Raw genomic sequence first — 21,802 nt, forward strand, 5'->3', positions numbered from 1 at the left:
TATTGTCTGGGTGCAGCGTATATTATTTCGTTTGTAATTATCTAACAAAATAATCTTGTCGTACATTAAGTTATCGTTCAGTGAACATTAAGTGATCAGTGAATATGGCGCAACACCTGGAGGACCGTGAGGAGGAAAATTTACAATCGATGGACACTTCAGACGGCGAAACGGAACTTCTTCAGGAGGAAGAGTTAGATGTCAGAGCGTCAATCAGGACGCTAATGTTTGAGGTATCTTAACTACGTGCCTTATTTCAGTAGGGGGACAGACAAGGAGTGGCACAACCACCCCCGACCCTCGAGGCGGAGTACACCTTGGTGACGAATCTTTTACGCCCGCCGCCAGGCGCCGGCCCCCACACAACCTTGGGAGTCAAAGTACCAGTAATTAAAACTACTGTAAAGGAACCGATGTCCCCCAAGCCATACCCGGCTCGATTCTTGGAATTGACTGGATTCCAAGATTTCGACACCGTTGATTGGGCCGGTGTAAGGTACAACGACGCCCAAAAACAATTTTTGGCGGCTCCTACGTTTGTAGAGCTAGGGCTGAATGACGAGTTGCGTCGATACGACCGCTCGTCGTCAAATAACCATATGACGGAGAGGACGATAGCGGCCCTCCAGAATGCGATGTTTTCCCAACGGGACAGCTTCTGGAAGGCTATGCAAGGGTTGGTGGATTGGGCAATCGATTCTCAAACCACCATAACTGCCGCGGGCTTGTACCAAAAGATCGAAGAGGGTTTTGGGGACAAGTCCGCCCATAATAAAATTTGTGAGGACATTACCCAAAGCCTCATTGGGAAATGCGCTGAAATTATACAGGCTCGGCGCCTTCATTTTCACATTATTTCACAATATTTAAAAATGAAACGTAAATATAAATAAATCTAATTGAAGGCCATCGGCGTCGACTGCAACTCCTCTTTCCAGGAGGTGTAGTTTTCCATGGGCAGTAATATCAGAGGCGCCCGAAACGAACCGAGGGTAAAAGGGTCTAACTGACGGCTAGCTTCACTTACAACGAACGTCCATTCCTTCGTAGGCCGAAGTAATCTATCTTGGTATTACGTAATTTGGGTCGGCAATTTGATCTGATCGTGAAGTGGTACCTATGTGACGTAGGATTAATTACTATGTGACTAGGATCGATTACGAGTAGGATTGATTATTGTGACCTTGACTCGAGAGGCACTGTCAAAGATTCGGAGTCTCTTTTTAATAAGGACCAACTGGCCACCTTCCTCCAGAAGGGGGGTGGACCGGAGAAACTCTTCGGGTTGAAACCAAAAGAGTCCTCATCTAGACAAGCGGGAACATCCGGGGGAGCTCAGAAGGCGCTCTTTCCAGGGGAGCTTCGTCCCGGAAAGCACTCGACCTCGCACTATGGCCGAGGTAGGTACTCTCAAGGGGCGACGTCCTGTGGGAAGGGAGTTCTCCAGAGGAGGTAGGGGCTCCATCAGGGGTCCGTACTCCAAGCGGAGGTGACCGCATCCAGACGACCAACAACATTGGGGGCCGCCTGAGAGACTTTCGGGGAGTCTGGATGGCGGAAGGGGCCCCCCCAACGTTGGTGAAGATGATAGCCGGAGCCCGCATACCCTTTATACGGAAACCACCATTGGTAAGTCCTTCCTTACTTTTAAGAAAACAGTTTCAAACGCGACGATCAGCAGATGTCACTCTTCAGATCGAGGAATTGGAAAACTCAGGGGTTGTAGAGAAAGCGGACCCTACCCCCAGTTTTTTCTCAACCCTGTTTCTGATCAGGAAACAAGACGGGGCCCTAAGCCCTGTATTCAACCTAAAGCGTTTGAATGCGTTCCTACAACCAAAGCCATTCAAATTATTTCACCATTACAAGGTTCCAGCCTTCTTGCAAAAAGAAGACTGGCTAGTAAAAATAGACCTAAGCCAGGCGTACCTTCATGTACCCATAGCTTCTCAACACTGTCGATTTCTTCGACTAGCCTACCAAGGGGAGCTCCTATAATGCACGTGTCTCCCGTTCGGGCTGTCAGCCGCTCCGATTATGTTTGCGTTCCTGACCAATTGGGTCGCCGATCGCCTACGAAAGAATGGCTTGAGAATAGTTACTTACCTAAGCGACTTTTTAGTATCCAACCAATCCCAAGAAACAGTCTCGGTTCAGGTGGAATACACGATAACCTTCCTACAGTCATTAGGGTGAATAATAAACATGAAAAATCGTGTCTGATGCCAAGCCAACAACGAGAGTTCTTGGGTATCTCGTGGGACACACACAACAATCGGAGATTTCTATCGCCGGAGAAGTGTGTAGCACTCCGTCACCATCTACTAACGCAGTTACAAAAAGGCAGTTGGTCCCTCAGACAGGCTCGATCCATTCTGGGGCGACTCAACTTTGCATCCTATGTCACTCCACAAGGAAGGTTGCATTGCCGACGGCTACAACGCTCCAGTCATTAATTCTCGAGGTCCCATCCTCGCCAATTGGCGACAATCCCACCACAGGCCCAGCAGAACATCATGTGGTGGCTCCAGGCGGTAGGATCCTCAGAGCTGATACACAGACCGACATTCAATCACTTCCTGACGACAGACGCAGCCGATACAGGCGGGGGAGCCCAACTGGACGAACACCACTTATCAGGTATGTGGAAACAGGACCTATTAGCATTCCAACAGGAAGGAAATGTGAAAATGAATCATGGTCACATACAGGAATTTGGCATACCCAGCACCAGGTGATAACAAACATTTATATCTCAAGGACTTCAAGTCAAATTCGAATAATGAAAGGAGTTTTACCTACCAATAAAACTCTTATTATTCATGTTTACTTTGAAGTCCAGGTAACTTCTACCTGGTTCCTTGAGCCATATCATAATGAAACAAAGCAGCCTGCCAAATCTATGTAGGTATAAAAAGTTGATTGGGACGCGGGTTTGGGTATTGCCAGAAAAAGGAATGACCAACGACTAGAAATGTGATAAATTAGTAAAATAACTCCTCACGCAATAAAGGAAGCGCAAACACTATCTCAAGGACTTCAAAGTCAACATGAATAATAAGAGTTTTATTGGCAGGTAAAACTTTACTCCTTTCATTATTGGAGATGAAGGTAGTCCAGATAGTGATAAATCGGGATAAACGAAAAAAATCATAATTGTTAGGGAAATAAAAGTAAGTACCTAGGTACCTTTTGTATGAACAATTTATATTGATATAGGTACTGTTACACCCCCGAATGGTCCACATTTGAGGATGTCTCTGTGAATCTGGAGAGGCCCAAATCGATACCAAATCGACAAATAGTAAGGGTTAATTACGAAAATAAATAATAATAGAGCCGGCAATGCTGTAAATCACGGCCGTTTAAAAATATCGGCAACATCGCAATTGTCGCCGTTTTTCGACAACGCTTCTCGCTGAAAGCGAAACACAAGATGGCGGGTAATACGCGCCAGACGGCCAAATAGTAAACATCGCTGACTCGTGCTTCATATAAAAGAAATTGTAACTGTGAACAAATGTAACCATTAATATATATTAAGTCAAATAAACCTCGTCGTTTCCACCACAATTCGGGTGTGTTAATTGTCCACCTCCAAATCCCGAATCCAGATGAAAAACCATACAAAAATAAAAGTGACAGCGTGTTTTCACAACTCGAAAATGGAGGGAAATGACAGTACATACCTATGTATATTTTTGAAGATTTTTTAACACCGTCATGAATAAATCAATATTATGTAGGTGAGCACTTATGTAAAAACGACAAAAAAGTTTTAATACTTATCTTACAAATTAAAAAAAATATATGAGTAGGTTCAAGATTATTATTCAACAAAAATATAGGTACCTATGTTCTTTAATTTTATTATAATTAATGTATAAAATAAATGCTGTATATAGAGACATCTATTGTCAATTAGCTGATTTTTTTAAAATAATAAAACATTAATTTTACGTATTGTATCTAATAGCAGTAATCTCTCATTTATAGGCACGTTTATAGGCAGAGGCAAATCCGATTTTTAAAGGTATTTTATAACTTCTTTTAATTTTTCGTATCTATAAATTAAATATAATTAATATAGTGTAATTAAAATAGAAGTTTTTTTTTATATATTGGAAATACGTAGTATACCGTATGTTTATGTATTCCCAGACAATAGATATTTTATTGATATTTTTAGAAGCATTAAATGTAGTGGCAACATTATGTTTGACGTGACAGCGAATGTTTGTACGTGGCCGCTGAACGTGTCGGTAAATACGAAATCTTGAGACTTACTTTTGATCTGAACAGTGTACGCGCAGTACCCAGTGGCCGTTTGCCAAATAATAAATTGTAATTTATCTGACAGAAAGTTTAATTTACCTCACAAACAATGGATCAGATCGTGAAATTCATCGAACCTGGAAGGCAGTTCTCTAAAAATTCAATCAGATTGGTTAAACGCTGCACAAAACCCGACAGGAAAGGTGAGATTTCATTATTTTGTCAAGTAATTTACTGCCAGATTTTTTGCCATTCTAGACTGTAAGACATACGCTTTGCAATTATTATTTACTTCTCCTCGTCTTTTCTGTCATAACTTTTGCTTATTTCATTTGCATATGAATTATTGGCAGCTGTTAATACCTGTTGGAATTTGGCCTAAAAACTTAGGTCAATTATTAAGGTAACCTATAATGGCATAACTGTAAAGATTTAACATCTATATTACTGAGTATTTCTTTCATAATTACATAAATATTATACTTTCCTATCTCTTCATTAAAAAATATCTTAGGAGAGTGTCAAATTATTCCAAAGATAATTATTCATTGGTAGATGCCAGCTGACTGCATACTTTCATGTATGTTACCTACCTTTTTATTTTCTATCAAATTGAAATTTGAAACTTTCTAATGACTTACAACATACATTCTGCCATTTTCTTTTGTTATCACTTATTTTAATAATTATTTAATTGAATCTTCAACGGTTTCCATTAATTTGTCAGACAAAATTCTTTAGTCTAGTTGTGGTTGAAATAGAAACATTTCTAATATAATCTGATATAACACGATGATCAAAGTGAATGTCTTGAAGGCATTAGGTTCCATCTCTTCCCAATGCTGTCATGTTGACGTCTACCTTTATAACTACTGCTGGATTTTTATTCATTATTTTGACAGATAATAAATTACACGAAATACAATCACAAACTTGTTACGCTATAATCTCCAATAGTTTGCGGGGGGGGGGGGATTTGAATTGGAAATTGGACCAAGATGATCAATAAATATTTTTTGGTTTAAGGACGCCTAAGGTCTTTCAATCGTACTCGACAGTATCCCTCCAACTTATACGAGGTTGACCAGCCCTTCGTTTGCCTTCCGGTTTCCTGAATGTCAGTTTCTTTGTCATGCGTGTCTTGTCCATCCTGTGTACATGGCCCAGTCATCTTAGGCCGCCCAATTTTATGAACTGCATGATGTGCGGACCCCCATGCAAAGCGTACAGCTCGTTATCAGATCTTCATCTTCACCCCGACTGTGTGTCATTGATGGGTTCGATGGCTCCACTCAAATGAATCCAACACTCTTTCCATGTTTTTGTTCATGCACCAGGTCTTCGAGCCATACATGACAAGTGGTCTTGTTCAGACTTATTTCAGCATTATCCAAAAACGGGTCTCGAATTGACGTATAATTGACTCGATATGCCCGTGTATTTACTGATATGCTTATTTATGGTACACAAGGTCTGTCCCATGTATAAATTTATGCGACATACTATCAATTTGGTTTCTAAATTAAAATTAATGAATTTAAGTTGTAGTATTTTGTAAATACGGATTCCTGCATTTATAATATACCTACTTCTGTTTAAGTAGTTAAAAGTTTAGTAATATTTAAGTACCTACCACACTCTGCCACTATTATTCTTCAACTTAAATATACGTATTGTATTTGGCTGAAGACACTTGTCTGTCACCATCTGAAAGAAATAGTTCCGTCTGTTGTGATATTTGAAGTTTTGGTGGTCTTCTTTTGGACACTGATTACACTTAACGTCAAACTATTCTCCCACTGGGCAAAGAGCATGTTCCGTGACAATATGAGGAAACTATGCCTTAGTTTAAAGTGTGGAAATTGTCATTTTCTCTCACTCCTGCGACGAATTCACACAGACTTCATCACCGTTAATTTATAAATTACGTTCACGTTAGCTAGTTAAGGAAGCAAAAATAGGAATGGCTAATGCTTCCCTTTCAAAATCTCAATGAAATCATATATATTACAATTAGTGAATGTACTTGCCTTTTACATTTTAATTACTCAATTAATATGGTGCGATCGACCATAATCTATCCCGCAATTGACGCTTTGTATAAGCCTGTAGTATACTATTATCCTCGATTATCTGAATCACTGATAGGGAGAACAAGCACGAAAAATACTAATAATTCGAACATAATTGATGTTTTTAATGCAGACTGTTATTTTACAAATCTGTTGGGAAAATCTATAATGCAGGCCCTCCATTGACAAGCCAACAATCTGAGGATAATAAATTGTCCGATTTGTCTATGCTCTGCTGCTGACCAACAGACGATCAACGAACAAGTAAAAAAGTCGAGCTTTGGCAGTTTGTCTTCCGATAATCCTGAAATGTATTGTTATTTACATTGAGATTTGCATAAAATAATATAGGAGTGAAAACAACACAAATTTTACTTTTTCTTTAAGAGCATACTTCAGTGAAACAGCAAATAATTTTCAACTATAGGTGCGACGAAATTTCGGAATCTCTGCCAATCGGAGAGCGAAAGTCAAGCTGTGTACACGTCAATTTGTTTTGTGATGGCGTCAGGGGAATTAATTCTTAAATCGTGTAAAGATGAGAAGAAGAAAACATGTAAATGAATATATTATTATTATTACTAATAGAACAATAAACATAACATTAAATGGAGGCATGTTGAATTTTTATGACAAATTATGTTTTGTTCTGCACGTTTTGTTTGCACAATCTTCGCGTCGCGTAGTCACGATCGTTTTAGACCGTGCCCCAGCTGAAGAATTGCATAAATTGAAATATAAAAATAATTCTCATTTTCTAATGTGTAAATTAACATATAATTCAATAAAAATGTTTAGAACAATTACAGGTATTTTCAGTCTGAATGATTGCGTATTAATGTCAAATCGAATTATTTACGTAGTGATTGACGGACGAATTCTGGCATCTCAGACAGTAAAATATCAAACATGCTTGAAATCCAACGAACCTGGTCTGTGGACTTAAAAATCCGCAAATTTGGGTGCTCCATGCGGAAAAAAGTCTGAAGACTGTTGTAGATCGGTTGACTTACGTGCCAATAGAGCACGGGAATTTGTTTGTTTGTAAATCTTCTGATTTTTGAATATCAGTTAGAAAACTTGTTTATTTTATGAACGTATAACTCACACCTGGAATAATTAAGGGTTTATGCAATCAACCCAAAGTTAAACCAACCTAAATTAATTAACAACCTTTCATATTTATTTTGATGGTTTCTTGTCATTTATAACTCTTATTTTTGGATGAGTTACTTAATCGATACGCTCCAATTATAATGCGTTCAACTTTTAAAAAACCTACTTTGTTGATCTCTAACTGTATGTCTTTCTCTTTTACTGATTTGTTGTTTGTTGTGTTTTCCAGAATTCCAGAAGATCGCCATCGCTACCGCAATTGGATTCTGTATCATGGGCTTCATTGGATTCTTCGTAAAACTGATTCACATCCCTATCAACAATATCATCGTCGGCTCATAGACAACCTTCGCCCCACCCCTCGTTCATCCTCTCTTAGTTAATTATATTTATGTTAAATTACATTATAATTATAAAAAAAAACAGTATATTTTTTGTGTACACTATGTTTCAATTAAATTAATATTACGATGAAAATTTAAATTGTTTTTTTTCTTTCAAACTATCCATCCATTTATTATACACTCAACTCTTCATTTAGAGCAGGAGTGCTGTGTGAGGGTCGAAAATGAAGAATTGGGGTATCTTTACAAGCTTAGTCTAGATCAGGGTTGGCGAACCTTTTTACGTACCTACGCGTGCCAAAATTTCCCAAATATTATTTTTCGACTGTCTGACGTGCCAAGCAGTTTTTCATGGGGAAAATAGTTTTTAAAAATACTATTAGCACACATATTTCAACTACGCCATACATTTCGGTTCACCAATTTTGATACTGTTTGCCTGAATTACTACTACTAGCTTCGTTTCTTATTTTATTATAATGATTTTTTTGTTAATGTATTAATAAGTTCGGTTCTTTACGCACAAATTGACATCAGAATTGCTCCGATCAGATGAGGCATTCTGTCATTACAGTGGTCTCAAGCATTGTAAATCAATTAAATTTAGAGGTTCGTGGCGCGGCATCCAATGCCGCCTGATGAGGTTAGGTTAGGATATATGTGATGCATAAAGCCCAAGGACCGACCTCTGCAATTATATATTTTCATTAAACGTAATGCTTCTTCTTGAAGAGTATTTTCCTACTATTTTTTTATACAATGCGATCTTTTATTCGTCATTTATTATTATAGGTATTTTTTCTCTTTAAACGCGTGCCATCCAAAATCATCTCGCATGCCACCACTGGTCTAGATAATCTGTAGACTTTGTAGCAAAAATTTTCATAGTATTTAATCTTCTCAGTGTCACGATTTTACTTGCCCGGAATTCACATTTTCCAGGGTCTAGGACGATTTGGCACCGGGACAACTGGACGCCACGCAATTTGAAAATAGACGTCAGGTACTTATAGGTACTTTTAAAAAAATATTTAATATTATTATTTATATTTAAATTATTATATTATGATTTAATAGTTGTTGAGAATTTAAATATGCACACGTAAATAATGATTTAATCGTGCGTATGTTTAAGTTCCAACGAAAAAAGGGTTTTTTTATTTTATATAAAGCCTTTGGCATGGTAATTTTTAATCCGCAATAGAAAAAAACATTATGTTAAGAGTAAAATGAATTAAAACTACTAAGTAGTAGATAGAAATTGATTAAAATTCCTCGTCTACGTTCTGTATACGTGTCTACGACAGTGCGGTGTCCAATTGTCCCATTCCCCATTTTCCACTATACAGTTTTTGCTGCCCTGTTTGATTACAGTACAATATTATATTCCCGGAGTTACGTTTTAATTTAATGCAATAATTTACATAACATGAAATATTCAAAATCAATTAAGATTACGTATTGAAATTAAAAATCCAATTTATATGAATTCTGGACGCATGTGTTTCTATTTATTGACATGTCTGCAGTGCCGAAGACCAAGGCTACACAAAGCAATAATTATAAAAAAATTATTTTGTCATTTTGTTTATACCAGTTGAAACATTGTCACTTCAAGAGGAAAGATACATTTCGAAAAATGAAAGAACACGTTGACACAACATTATGCTCCAAACCAATTTGTATGATTTTTTTTATATTTTCAATGTCCCGTAATAGTTTAACCAATTCACTGCGGAGCATTTAATTACTTTTTAATTACCACATTTAAATAACATGCTAATTATATCTAATGGCCCCCTAATCAGGACACAACAGCTGTGGCGTTCGCGCTGTAAGGATTAATATAGAGTCTTCGCCACTGTTAGATTGTGTAGTCCTATTTGCTTTCCTACCTGTTAGTTAATTTTGTTGCCCTTATGTTTCACATGCGTATTTGTCAGCCCTGATGGTGTATGATGGTTAAACATTTTATGCTTTTCACACAGTGGGCGGTCACAAATACATATGTATATTGACACTTTCCAAAAGTGTTATCATTTAGGGAAATCTCCAGAACTCTAAAGAGGCCAGGATCATTAACTGGCTGACTAATAGGAATATAAGCAGGGTTGATTATGAGACAGCAATTTCTAGCCCAGACAACTTTTAATTTTAAATCTCAAATCTCGCAGTTTTCTAAGCGTTATCCGATGTTTTTTTTATCTCCGAAGTACACAAACAGCAAACGTCAGATAGGCACATTAAGCGAGAGGGGGTACCTAAAGCTCCCACCCCCTTTCCGAGGTGTCAGTATGTACTTATATACATTTTTACAGAAGCATTCAGTCAGCAGCAGAATAGGATAATATTATATTGACTTAATTTTTTGACCACATTCACTTGTTTGCAAAAGAAGGACATTTGTGTGAGTGTACCCTGACCAGCGGCGGCTGGTCTAACATCATACAAGTGCACTGCACTGCTTGCATTGCTATGAAACATCGTTCAACATCGTAAATCATATTTTTTCTTCATAGGTTTTTAATATTATCGCTCACTTATTGTAATGCAAACCATAAACCGATGTGCCCATATTGTCAATAGGTGATAATACAGTCACTATGCACCGTATACGTCATCCTCACTGAAATCATTTGCGCCCGGGCAATATATTTAGTTTACTTAAAATGAACCCAAAGCTTAGTATGAACTAAAGCCATAAAAAAACAACGTGCTAATAGTTTTCGCCATGCGTAAGTTCCAGAATATCGTGCGCCGACCGGGTGAAATGACATCATATTGGTCTGAGTAGAGAGCAATTACAGATTTGAATTATGATTTGTTATTATAGACGCCATAGCTTACTGTTCACGGTCAAATTATGTTTAGTATCATATTTAGCAATCTCGTATGTAAAATGCCTATAAAACTAAAAACAATAGAATTCATTATTTTATAAATTTAAAATTGGTAAGAAATACAATGTCGGTAAGATATTTTGATTTATGTGTACACCAATTTAAATCAGTGAAGATAAAAATAATTTTGCTACCTACCGCATTTCTGGAAAAATAATATTTCATTATCCTGTGTAAATAATATTTCATTATCTTGTGTGTTGACTAAACGCGAAATGATGTCGGTTATTTATAATATAGAAAATTATTAATTCATGAATTCTAGTGATGAGCTAATAAATCTTAATACTATTTCACAAAGTGCAGTTTCATAATAATCATTATTCATACCAGTGGCGAAGGGTGGAGGTAGGCTGTTAAGATTCGCTATAAATAGTGCTCACTAAACTTTTTTAGTCATATGTATTCGTTTTTATTGAACTAAGACTACAATTTACAGATGGTGTTAGTTAGTTTTTAAAAATCAACCAAACCCTGCCTAAACGAAACCATAATAGTTTTAGTCTAATTTGGGCAATACGACAAAATTGTGCACACTTTTTCATTCATAGTTATTTGTTTTTGTTGGATTAAAAATACATATTGCACATATTCTTGGTTATTTTTTTTAAATTCATTAAGCCCTGCCTACGCCAAACTATAATATATATAAAATATTATTCTATTTATAAAATATTCAAAGTTATGTATGATTTAATTGCATAATTTTAGATATTTTATAGATATACATGTATTTTTTGACTATTATCTATTATGGCTTGGTTTCTCAGGGTTTAATTGAATTTTAAAAACTAACCAACATTATCTGTAAATTGTAGTCTTATTTCAACGAAAACAAATATCTATGTCTGAAAAAGTTTAATGTGCACTGTTTATGGCGGATCTTAACAGCCTACCTCCACCCTTCGCCACTGATTTATACAGTGTACAAATTGCTAAAGATACCTAATGTACTTATATAGAATAAGATGGCTTCCGTTAAAAGTAAGAGGTATTTATCTACTATAAGAGATACAATCGTTTCATAAAACTAATCCAATAAATATTTAAGTAACTCGCATCATGTTTTTTTAAAAATATACAATATACAATATACAGGTAATTTCCCAAATGTCAATAACCTTTTGTCAAATCAGAAACAACGCCAAATTGATTTCATTTTTCAATAAGGTAAGTTTCCAGCGCACCCTCAAAAATTACAATCCAAAAAATTATCGGCTGCCACTGACCCTGACAGACTAGTTTTATGAGGAACCTTTTGTTTTTCAACTGTTTCTAATAAAGCAACTATGATATCGTCGGTGTTTTGTAAAAAGGGCGAATCAACCATTATGGCGAAATCGAGATTTTAATGAAAATCAATATGTATTTCACTTGCATGCTGCTATGTTGTATAAAAATGGCAAATTTGTATCTCCACAGGAATTAAAAAAGCGAACGTGACATATTCCTTGCCTTTTAAAATATCATATTATAAGGACAGTATTCTTTTTAAGCTTTATTATAAACTTGTTAGACATTTATAATCATTCACAGGTAATTAATAAATAAATATCATAAATTAAAAATCCTCCTGTAAAATAGCATTTTGATTAATTCGCCCTTTTTACAAAACACTGACGATATATCTTGTTTTATCTTTAATTAGGAAGAAATGAAAAACCAAATATATTTAATAAATAAGGTTTATTTACATATTCTTTTTAACAACATGGATATAAAATGCAGGGTCTTTGATGTCTTTCAGTTCTTTGAAGTCTCCGTACACATCGAAGGTGGCTTTCTTGCCAAAAGTTTCTTGGAGCATCTTCTTGAAGGTTTCGAATTTGTGGGGGTAATATGACAGGCGGAATTCACTGAAATGAAATAATTGTCTTCGTAAAAGTAATTGATAAAATAAATATTAATATTATGGTTTGGGATGTCATATTGAAAGAAACTATTGATAAACATCAGTATCTAAGGATTTTGAAAGAGACGAGAGAAGTATCTCAATTTTACATCCCTATCTATGACCATAACGACCCTCGTAGTCTAATGCATAAGGCATTGATTTCTCAAATCGGGATTCAGGGTTCGATTCCCGGTGAGGTCACAATACATCTTTGTAATTTTCTAAAGACAAATCTAATATAAATATTAATTGAATTTGTATTAATGTGGTCGGCTCCATTGTCGTTTTGCAATATTTTGTTTTGTAGTGACAGGTGTTTCACGCTACAAATTAATCTACTGAACTTATAGTTAAATAATAGTATGTATGGATTTGTAGCCCAATACAACATTTATAACTTGAAAATCGTAGAATTTATAGTTAATTGTTTTAAAACTAAGTTACTAGCTAAGTAATCTGAATTTGGCTTGCCATTGCCGTGTCCACACTGGCCATTAAATTTCACGATAATTATCAAAATTTAACAAGGTTGCCAGCAACTTGTTTTTTGTGGACACGGCTTTGAGGCATTTCAATAGTGATTTAACTTTGTGGTATCTAGGTTGTCTATGTGTATTCTTCCTATCTTGATGTTTTGGGATTCATTGCATTCTCACACGTACATTTCACTATATATTTCCCTTGAAAATGGCTTCTGTAGCAAGCCCGAAGTATTGAGAGAAGAAGGAGCTCACAGTGATAACCCAAATACATATCTAGATCAAAAAATCTGGGCTTCTCGAAATATTTAACAGAGACAAGAGATATTTACCTCACACTTCCGTTTTCAGTATTTTCTCCATGTCGAAGATCTGATGTATCGATTGCATATTCCAGGGTGACTAAGCGAGATTCCCCGCTGACCATTAGAACAGATGTTTTGATGTCAGTCGTGTGTTGGCTCTGAAATGGTTAAAGACAATTTTAAAAACATTGAGACTGATTAGAATAGACTAAATATTCATTCTACAGGACAGGTCACACATACAAACTCGTCTTGATTGCAACACCTCAAATTTGTCCATTGCTTGTCGCATGTAACCAATTTCACTAAACATGGAGGGACAGTATCAAATGTTTGCTCCTAGCAAATTTTGTTCCAGATTGGAGCGTGTAAGCAGCGTCCTACAATATCTATTAACTAGGAATACATTTTGATTATAATAAATCAAGTTTCTCATTAACTTTGTTCTTGTTCTTGTGTTATTTTTCTCGCCAAGCACAAAGACCGATTAGCCCCTATAAGACCAAGCTTATGTAAAAAGATTTTTTTTTCAACCATGTCCAATCCTAATAAGATTATATGGGCCTCCCTACTTGCCAGACTCAAGATTCGAACCTGGGACCTACGATGCTATAGGCAGACGCTTAAGGCACCGTTTGATAGTAACACACTGTAGTAAGAATTAATTAATATATTATATATAGCGGCGCATACCTTGTTGCTATATTTAATTACTCTGTTGTATTGATTACAATGTCACATTTCAATAAACAGATTATTTTATACATAAAAGTAAATGTATATTTATTTAATTATTTCCAAGGTAACTAGGAAGTAGCAACATAGAAATTGCGTAATTGACATATGCGACTATTATTTTCAAAGTCAGTAAACCTCCAATTTTCCTGGTTTCTGATTCTATAAGTAGGTACTTTTCCATCTAATGTACATATATTATAAAATCCAGCCCCATTTGTCACAGTTAAAAAGAATTAAACCGAAGGTTGGTTGCTAAATCATTTATATTCATATTTAATATTTTACGACTAACTTTAAACATGATTTTATATTAATTTTAATGAAGTTAAAAACATTTTATTTCACTACCTATATGTTTTCAAAAAGAAAATATTCTATTTGCAGTCCTAAATTTAATGAGGTTGGCCGTTCTTTGCGATTATCTCAAAATGATGGAATATAGAAGTTACCGACTTTAAAACTACCAATGTCATATTATTAAATAAATATGTTGATTTCTTACATTGTAATAAATACATTTAGTGGGAGTTGATCCGGTGCTTGTGATAAAATCATAGTTCCTGTGATCGATCAGCAGCAAACCTCCGGGCCTTACGCACTTCTCGAAGTTCGCCAGAGCCAGCTTCTGCTCTCTCTGGTCTCCGTAAGAGTCCAACAAATGGGCAAAGGAATTTCCCAGGCAGATAACGGCGTCGAAGCCACCGTCTTTAAGCAGCGGTTTGATGTCATCGTACAGGGTCAGCCAGTTGGCCTCTTCGATGACTGAAGAGAAGGCAAAAATATATGGATATTAGAGAAAAATGTGAAGATTAAGCATAGTATCATTAATATATTCGGTGGTATTTGGGAAATCTTATCATTCCATTGTCTGGTTAAATAAGGTTACCACAACAGGAGGAACATAATATATAATTCCTCGTTTGTCATAAACAGCACGCAACCTTTCAATAATTAACTGGTAGACCTTTGCATCGATTTTACCAACAACAAAAAGAAGGTAAAAAAGAAAAAACCGACCACTACAAGAGGATTATTCAGAGAAAAGAAGACCTATGTTAACTTTAGGCTAAATGCAAGCAATGCTTGACACTGGGGTCTCATCCAGAAGCTCCGGGGATTCAATTCCTGGTGAGGTCACGATACATTTACATGATTTTCTTAAAACCTGGGTGTTTATGTGATTGTTTCACTTTAACTACCTACTACACTATTGTCATTGGGTTTCAAAAAGTTATAAATATACAGGCGGCCCTCGACTTTCGAATTTTACTACTTTCGCACAATTCGCTATTTCGTACATTTCTTAAAATTTAGATTTTTGTTGATAATGCAAAAACTATTGTAATAGAATTTTGGGTTTCCACCGTGTGTACTTTCTGCTTCTTTCCTCGACATTTTGGGCTCGTTGCAGAGGCCATTATCAAGACATGATATAATGGCCTCTGCAAAGAGCCCGAAACGTCGTGGAATGAAGGAGGAAGTACACATGGTGGAAACGCAAAAATCTTTTACGATACAAAACAACCGTGAAAGTCTCAAACATTATATAATGCAAAAATTGTGCACTTCTATGCAGTCGCTCCTCTCTTCTCCGCTCCTTGTCACCTTCTCAAATACGTAAAAGGGTGGTATTTAACTATCTCTTGACAAGTTTATAAAGAAAAAACCTAATTGTTAATATGAATTGTTAACTTTACTTACCCATTGATAAAATACACTTTTAGATGTTTCTTTTTTACATCCCTCTAATTTCAAACATTCAACATTCAAACACATTTTTAGGAACCAATTATGTGCAAAAGTCGAGGACTGCCTGTATATTCTATTATTAATGTAAAGATTCACATTAAGTATGAGAAACTTTACTTCTAAATTACTTCATAATATGTATTATGTTTATTTTAATATAATTCTTTATTTTTATAGTATACAAAAATCTGAATAATAACATGCATATTACACACGTGTAGAAAAATAGTATGTGTGTACTTTCATAATGAAAATAAATCTCTTATCAAAGTTCATTATTAACAAAGATAAAACTGTCATTCACAAAGGCCATTTCTATTTATACAACTAAAGAAGTTCAATCCAGTTTTCTATAATGGTAGTTATTATCAATCTTAAAATATTTGATTACAAATTAATAGGTTATTTAAAATCAGTTAAAATATATTCTGTTCTGTATAATTTGAGGTAACGCTTTGACCTCTACTACTACTTGACATACTACATATCGTCTCTGTTCTGGCAGAACACACTAACTGGAGAATACCAGTTTTGAGTAATTTGACTTTGAAGTTGTTAAAATGTTTGAAATGGTCTATCATGTGAGTTTATTAAGTAATCGTAAAAAGGATGCCTTTAAAATAAGGACTGTTTATTTATTAAGAAAGTTTCCAGATGGTAAAGTTTGAAATAAGGTACATTTTGGTATAACTAATTCAATATGTCATGTTTTCGAATTAGTGTCTTCTGCCAGAACAGTGACGATATAATGTTTACTCTGGCATAATCAAAGATGTTGAAAAAACCTTCTTTTATAGAGATGGGCACTTAAATGAATGAAATTGAAGCAAAAAGAAGAACCATTAGTCATGGTTACCACTAGTTAAGTTGGCTACAAATTACTGCACATTGCAGAGAATTTCAAACTTTTGTTATAAATAACATTTATTATCCAACTGTTAGATTAGAATTGAGATTGCAGAGTGCCTTTCTCAAAATGAGACGCCTCCTTAGCAATCGAGATCTTAACTTAGGTCTGAGACTGCGTATGGTATGTTGTTATGTTCTCTCAATACTTTTCTATGGTATGGAAGTATGGACGCTAAACCAAGAGACGTCACGGAGACTTGAAGCTTTCGAGATGTGGCTGTATAGGCGCATCCTCAAAATTCCTTGAACTGACCGGGTGACAAATGTTGAATTTCTCAATCGAATGGGGAAGGACCGAGAAGTTCTAAGTAGTATCAAAACCAGGAAACTACAGTACCTCGGCCACACTATGAGAAGACAAAAATACAGCATTCCCCAACTTGTCATTCAAGGAAAGATCAATGGGAAGCGTAGCAGAGGACGGCGCCGCATTTCGTGGCTTAAGAACCTCCGTGATTGGTACGAGTGCAGCTCTACTGAACTGTTCCGGGTAGCAGACGACAAACATAAGATCGCCTTGATGGTGGCCGACCTCCGCTAGGGGATGGCACAATAAGAAGAAGATCCAACTTTTACGGTGAGTAAATAAGTAGTCAAAAATCTACAATTCGACATTATTATTTAGTTGAAAAATTTGTATAAAAACGTTTATAATAGCACTCGAGTAAATGAACATAAAAAATTACAGCCATTTTACATAGAGTATAAGAATAGGAATTGCAACTAAACGATGATAAAATTTCTGGACTTTACCAACTTTACAATAATGTATAAGACTCCTTCTATTATTATATTTTATGGTCCAAATTTTTTGGGAGTAATGAATCAATAAAAACCTTTGAATAAATGTTTGTGCTAAAATTTTGCCAGGAGTAACATACAAACATGTTGAATTAAGGAGTGTGCATGATTTCTAATATGTATCACGAATTTAACTAATTCAGCACACTGGAGATCTTGATGGAAGCTCCTCTGATGCAATTATGGAACTAAGAAAAATAGGTATCCTCGTTATATATTAACTTTGTAGATATTATGGAAACTATAACTTACTCCATTGATCGTACTTTGGGTCCTTTCTGCGATTCCATCTGGATTTAAGAGCGTACTTCAACATTTTGTCTGAAGCATCGACAGAGGTTACATCGAATCCTTCCTCAAGTAATAACATCGAGTCCACACTGTCAGGGAAAAAAGGAATATTATTAAGTCTTCTCACTAATATATTGTTTAAAATGGAGAGATTACTTATTGTCAGGCGATTTAACAAGTAGGGTAGGTAATAATAGAAAAAAAGAACATCACATTTTGTTCCATATTTAGTGAGCCTATATCTATCGTATTCAGGGCAATCTATTTTAGAAAGTTTTTATTCTATCTCGTATTCTTGTTTGTCCGGTGGTTGTTTTTTTCCAGTACAAATCTTGCAATCGATTTTTAACTAACTTCCCTACTAGCCGGACATTTCAAACTTTTAGAATATATCAGAACACGATGCCAATGCATTCTTTTAATACTTTTAGACATCTTTAAGCAGAATTGAATTCATTTTCAGTTAATTCTGTTTTGTATGGAAAGTTATTTCAGAAAATCCGTAAAAAGTAAAAGACTATAATTGGTTGCTAAGGGGGTGGTCCTAGCAACAAAATTATTAATATATACGTGCGTTACTATGGAAATCAAAATGACATTTCAGTATTCTATATTTGTTTGTTTGTTTTTATTTACTTCATATCAAGTACAAGTTTGAGCATATTGAGCATAATAATTCAACAGAAAATTTAAAAACGTACTTACATAAAATGTTCTTTTTATCTTGTAATTATTACCAATTAAAACAGATGTAATACTAATTAAACCGGCATAAATTGAAAGAATTTAGGATAAATTCTAAATTATAAAATAACATATAAGTAATGCGGTAAAAGGGTTTAATTGACTAATGAATCTGTGGAGCTGATTAAACCTGGGGGATATTGGAGAATTAATATGACTAGTCTGAGATATGAATTTTCTGGTGTTAAAAAACATGTCGGTTACTTACAATAATTGCTTGCTAAGGTGCTTGCGTTGATTGGATCAATTTATTGATAACTGTGTTTCAACAAGTAGTGTCTAAAGGACGATTTTGTTTCCGCTATAGTCAGGCCATGACACCAAATTGTAAACTTCGATCGTAGTGATAGTTATTACTCATACTTCAAATGCAATATGGTAACCTGTCTGTAGAAAATGACGATTGTTGCAAATTAAAATAAATGGTAATAATTTGAATGAAATATTCAATGAAAAATCTTTATTTATTGCAAACAGGTTACCGCATTGCCTTTAAAGATAATCAATAACTAGCACGACCATCGTAATTCGCAATTCAGTGCCACAACCTGTATATAGTCAACCTTGGCGAAAAATATTTTTATTAGTTGTTGGATAAATCTTACTGTCACTAAGTGAATACCTGTATTAATTAAGGCGCTAAGTACCAAAAACATAAAAACTGACATTTTTATAGAAAAATGTTCTACATACCAACGCCAATAACTTCAACTATAATCTAAGTGCCTCAAGCAAGTCAAAAAAATACAGCAAAATAATTAAACCTGTCGACGTTGTAAGTCCGAAGGCGTGTTTTGTTTATAATGGTGTAAGTAGCACTGCAGTGGTCAATGGTATTCAATATAAAATAGCTGACGATGGTGTGTTGATACTTGCGAGTTCTTAATACCTAAAATTATAGAAGCTGCCGTGATTGCTTCACACTGTAAAATTACATTTTTCAAAAGGTCTGCTTCATGAAATTTTACTGCAATGACTCGGTATTTTGTAACTACAGGCAATACTACTTTTTGGTACTTAGAGCCTTATTTAATACACGTATTCAAGTGATAGACTACCTATATCTTCGATAGAATACGGCACTTTGAGAAGAAGAATAAAAAATAATAATGTTTTCTTACCCTGTACCGCAGGCGATATCCAGAATTTTCTTGCATTTTCTTTCCTTTAGCAAGCCTACCAAGAAATTCTTGTAATTTTGTGTTCTGGAATTTCGGTCTCCGATAAAGATTTCCCACACTTTGGCCGCCTTTCCATCAGCATACTGGTCCTTCACACCTTCGGCCGAGATACCGAGTGATCGGCTATGAAATACGGCATCTGCCATTGTTGAATGTGAATGAATCTAATGACAGCTGATATATGTCTCAAGTTATATTGAGCGCGGCAAAGTGAAGACTGGAGATATGTAATTTGTGCTAGCCTTAAATAATGTTTTAAATATTTTTTATTGCATCACCTTTGATACTTTGTTGTTGTACAAAATATTATTACAACGGAAAATGTTTATTGGATTAATGTTGCTTAAATAAGATGTGCAGTGTAGGGGAGAAATATTTTTACATAAAAAAATGGTTTCGATAATAATTATTAAAAACAAAATTAATATAGCCACTTTGGTGGATACACTTGTAGCATCTCACTTGAATAAATCAGTTCAATTGTCAGGTTCAGCGGCTCTTTTAGTTGAGTCTAACGAAGCCAAAAAATATGACTGCCTGGGTTTCAAGACATTTGGATCCTGGGGACCGTCTTTTTTGAAGACGGTGGCTGAGATCAGTCGTCGCTTTACTGATAAAACGGGTAAGTGCCGTTCAACTGAGTATCGGAGACAGCGAATAAGCATAGAAATCGAAATATGTAATGCTGTCGCTGTTTTAGGTATTTATGACGTATCCAAGGGACTGGAGGAGGCAATTTGGGTACTTGGGGAAACTTAGTTCAGTACTCTCTCAGTAATCTGCCACCCCAAAAACCAGACAACTGTCCAACTAGTGAAAGCGGTAGATTATACTGCATACATACAAAATATGCTAAAAATTAAAAAAGGTATTTCGTAAAAATAGTTTTTTCGAGAAATTTTTCCTACCAAATTACGGTTTTATTTATAATTAAAATCAAGTATACATATTTATTAACTAAATATTAAAGAGTAAATCACTTGACACAACCAGTTGTTCAGTGAGGCAGATATTCTTGAATGGCTTAGGATTCCTGGCTTTCCCTATGACCAAAAACTTCAGTTTGTGTGTCTTGGTTGCATTGGAACACGGCATAATTGTGATGCGGTCTTTGGGCACTTTCCTCCCTGGTAAATTACTTTCTTCACGATGAACGTACGTTTTACGAAGGAGAAGTTTCCAAAATAAACCCGTCTCATCTGTGTTGTATACTTACTTGTACGCGGCGGACTACTGAATTTGACAATCGAATACTGGCGAATTATAGAGTTTGATTTTGTGCTTTCAACTAGTAAAGTAACGGCGGATTATAGTAGTTGTCAGATAATCGAGTGGCGAAATACTGAGAGTGTACTGTATATATATCAATACTTTGATAATTATTATTTTATTGGTTTATATATTATAATATGTAGTTATGCACATATATCGTGTAATTTCACACCTTTTGTCATGTATTTTACTTTACTCTTTTATTAAGTATTCTTAATGTTAACATCATCATTATCAGCCGGGGCTCATCCAATGCTGGATGAAGGCCTCCCCATAGCTCTCTTTACTTTTCTCGGTCCCTAAATCTTTGTTGCCACGTACATCCACCGAACTTTATGAGCTCATCTATCTAGCAGGTTTTATGATGTCCCTGTGGGCGTTTAGCGGCCCTTGGGTACCACTGTAATGACGGCATTTGTCCAGGGGTTGTCTACTAGCCGAGCAACATGTCCAGCCCATTGCCATTCATCTGCTTAGCGATCTCTATCACATCACGCACTCTTGTCTGCTTCCTTATCCATTGGTTTCTTATGTGATATTTACGTGTTATGCCCAACATGCACAATTCCATGCTACGTTGCACTACTTGTAATTTTTCGATTTTTCTTACAATAAGAGTCCAAGTTTTAGAGGCATTTATGCCACTAAAAATGTAAGGCAGCGGCGGCTACCTTTCCTACACCCCCTCTGATATGACCTCATTGATATATAAACATAACAAATATTTTTTTT

General features: G+C 35.5%; 2 protein-coding genes across 2 annotated transcripts; one reads left to right on the plus strand and one right to left on the minus strand.

Annotated features, from left to right (window-relative positions):
- The first annotated feature begins 4,285 nt into the window (after positions 1–4,285).
- On the plus strand, positions 4,286–7,946 carry LOC147070908 (protein transport protein Sec61 subunit gamma). The gene is made up of 2 exons (XM_085949017.1): positions 4,286–4,478; positions 7,693–7,946. Exons 1-2 carry the CDS (start codon positions 4,385–4,387, stop codon positions 7,803–7,805), a joined length of 207 nt encoding a protein of 68 aa, XP_085805143.1. The 5' UTR covers positions 4,286–4,384; the 3' UTR covers positions 7,806–7,946.
- A 4,428-nt stretch (positions 7,947–12,374) lies between these two features.
- Positions 12,375–20,017, minus strand: Gnmt (Glycine N-methyltransferase). The gene is made up of 5 exons (XM_085948703.1): positions 19,739–20,017; positions 17,835–17,962; positions 14,626–14,885; positions 13,413–13,543; positions 12,375–12,563 (listed from the first exon to the last, which is right to left on the minus strand). Exons 1-5 carry the CDS (start codon positions 19,942–19,944, stop codon positions 12,398–12,400), a joined length of 891 nt encoding a protein of 296 aa, XP_085804829.1. The 5' UTR covers positions 19,945–20,017; the 3' UTR covers positions 12,375–12,397.
- Positions 20,018–21,802: the final 1,785 nt, after the last annotated feature.

Source organism: Rhyacophila brunnea, unplaced genomic scaffold, assembly GCF_057557595.1.
Source record: "Rhyacophila brunnea isolate RB1 unplaced genomic scaffold, BYU_Rbru_1.0 scaffold_21, whole genome shotgun sequence".
Classification (NCBI taxonomy): Eukaryota; Metazoa; Arthropoda; class Insecta; order Trichoptera; family Rhyacophilidae; genus Rhyacophila; species Rhyacophila brunnea.

What these genes read in the sequence shown, in the direction of transcription:
- LOC147070908 (XM_085949017.1), top strand. Translation starts at nt 4,385, where the DNA reads ATGGATCAGATCGTGAAATTCATCGAACCTGGAAGGCAGTTCTCTAAA. An exon ending in CACAAAACCCGACAGGAAAG is followed by an intron (nt 4,479 to 7,692) that starts GTGAGATTTCAT and finishes TGTGTTTTCCAG; the next exon opens with AATTCCAGAAGATCGCCATC.
- Gnmt (XM_085948703.1), bottom strand. Translation starts at nt 19,944, where the DNA reads ATGGCAGATGCCGTATTTCATAGCCGATCACTCGGTATCTCGGCCGAA. An exon ending in CCCAAAGTACGATCAATGGA is followed by an intron (nt 14,886 to 17,834) that starts GTAAGTTATAGT and finishes CCTTCTCTTCAG; the next exon opens with TCATCGAAGAGGCCAACTGG. An exon ending in ACTGAAAACGGAAGTGTGAG is followed by an intron (nt 12,564 to 13,412) that starts GTAAATATCTCT and finishes ATTTCATTTCAG; the next exon opens with TGAATTCCGCCTGTCATATT.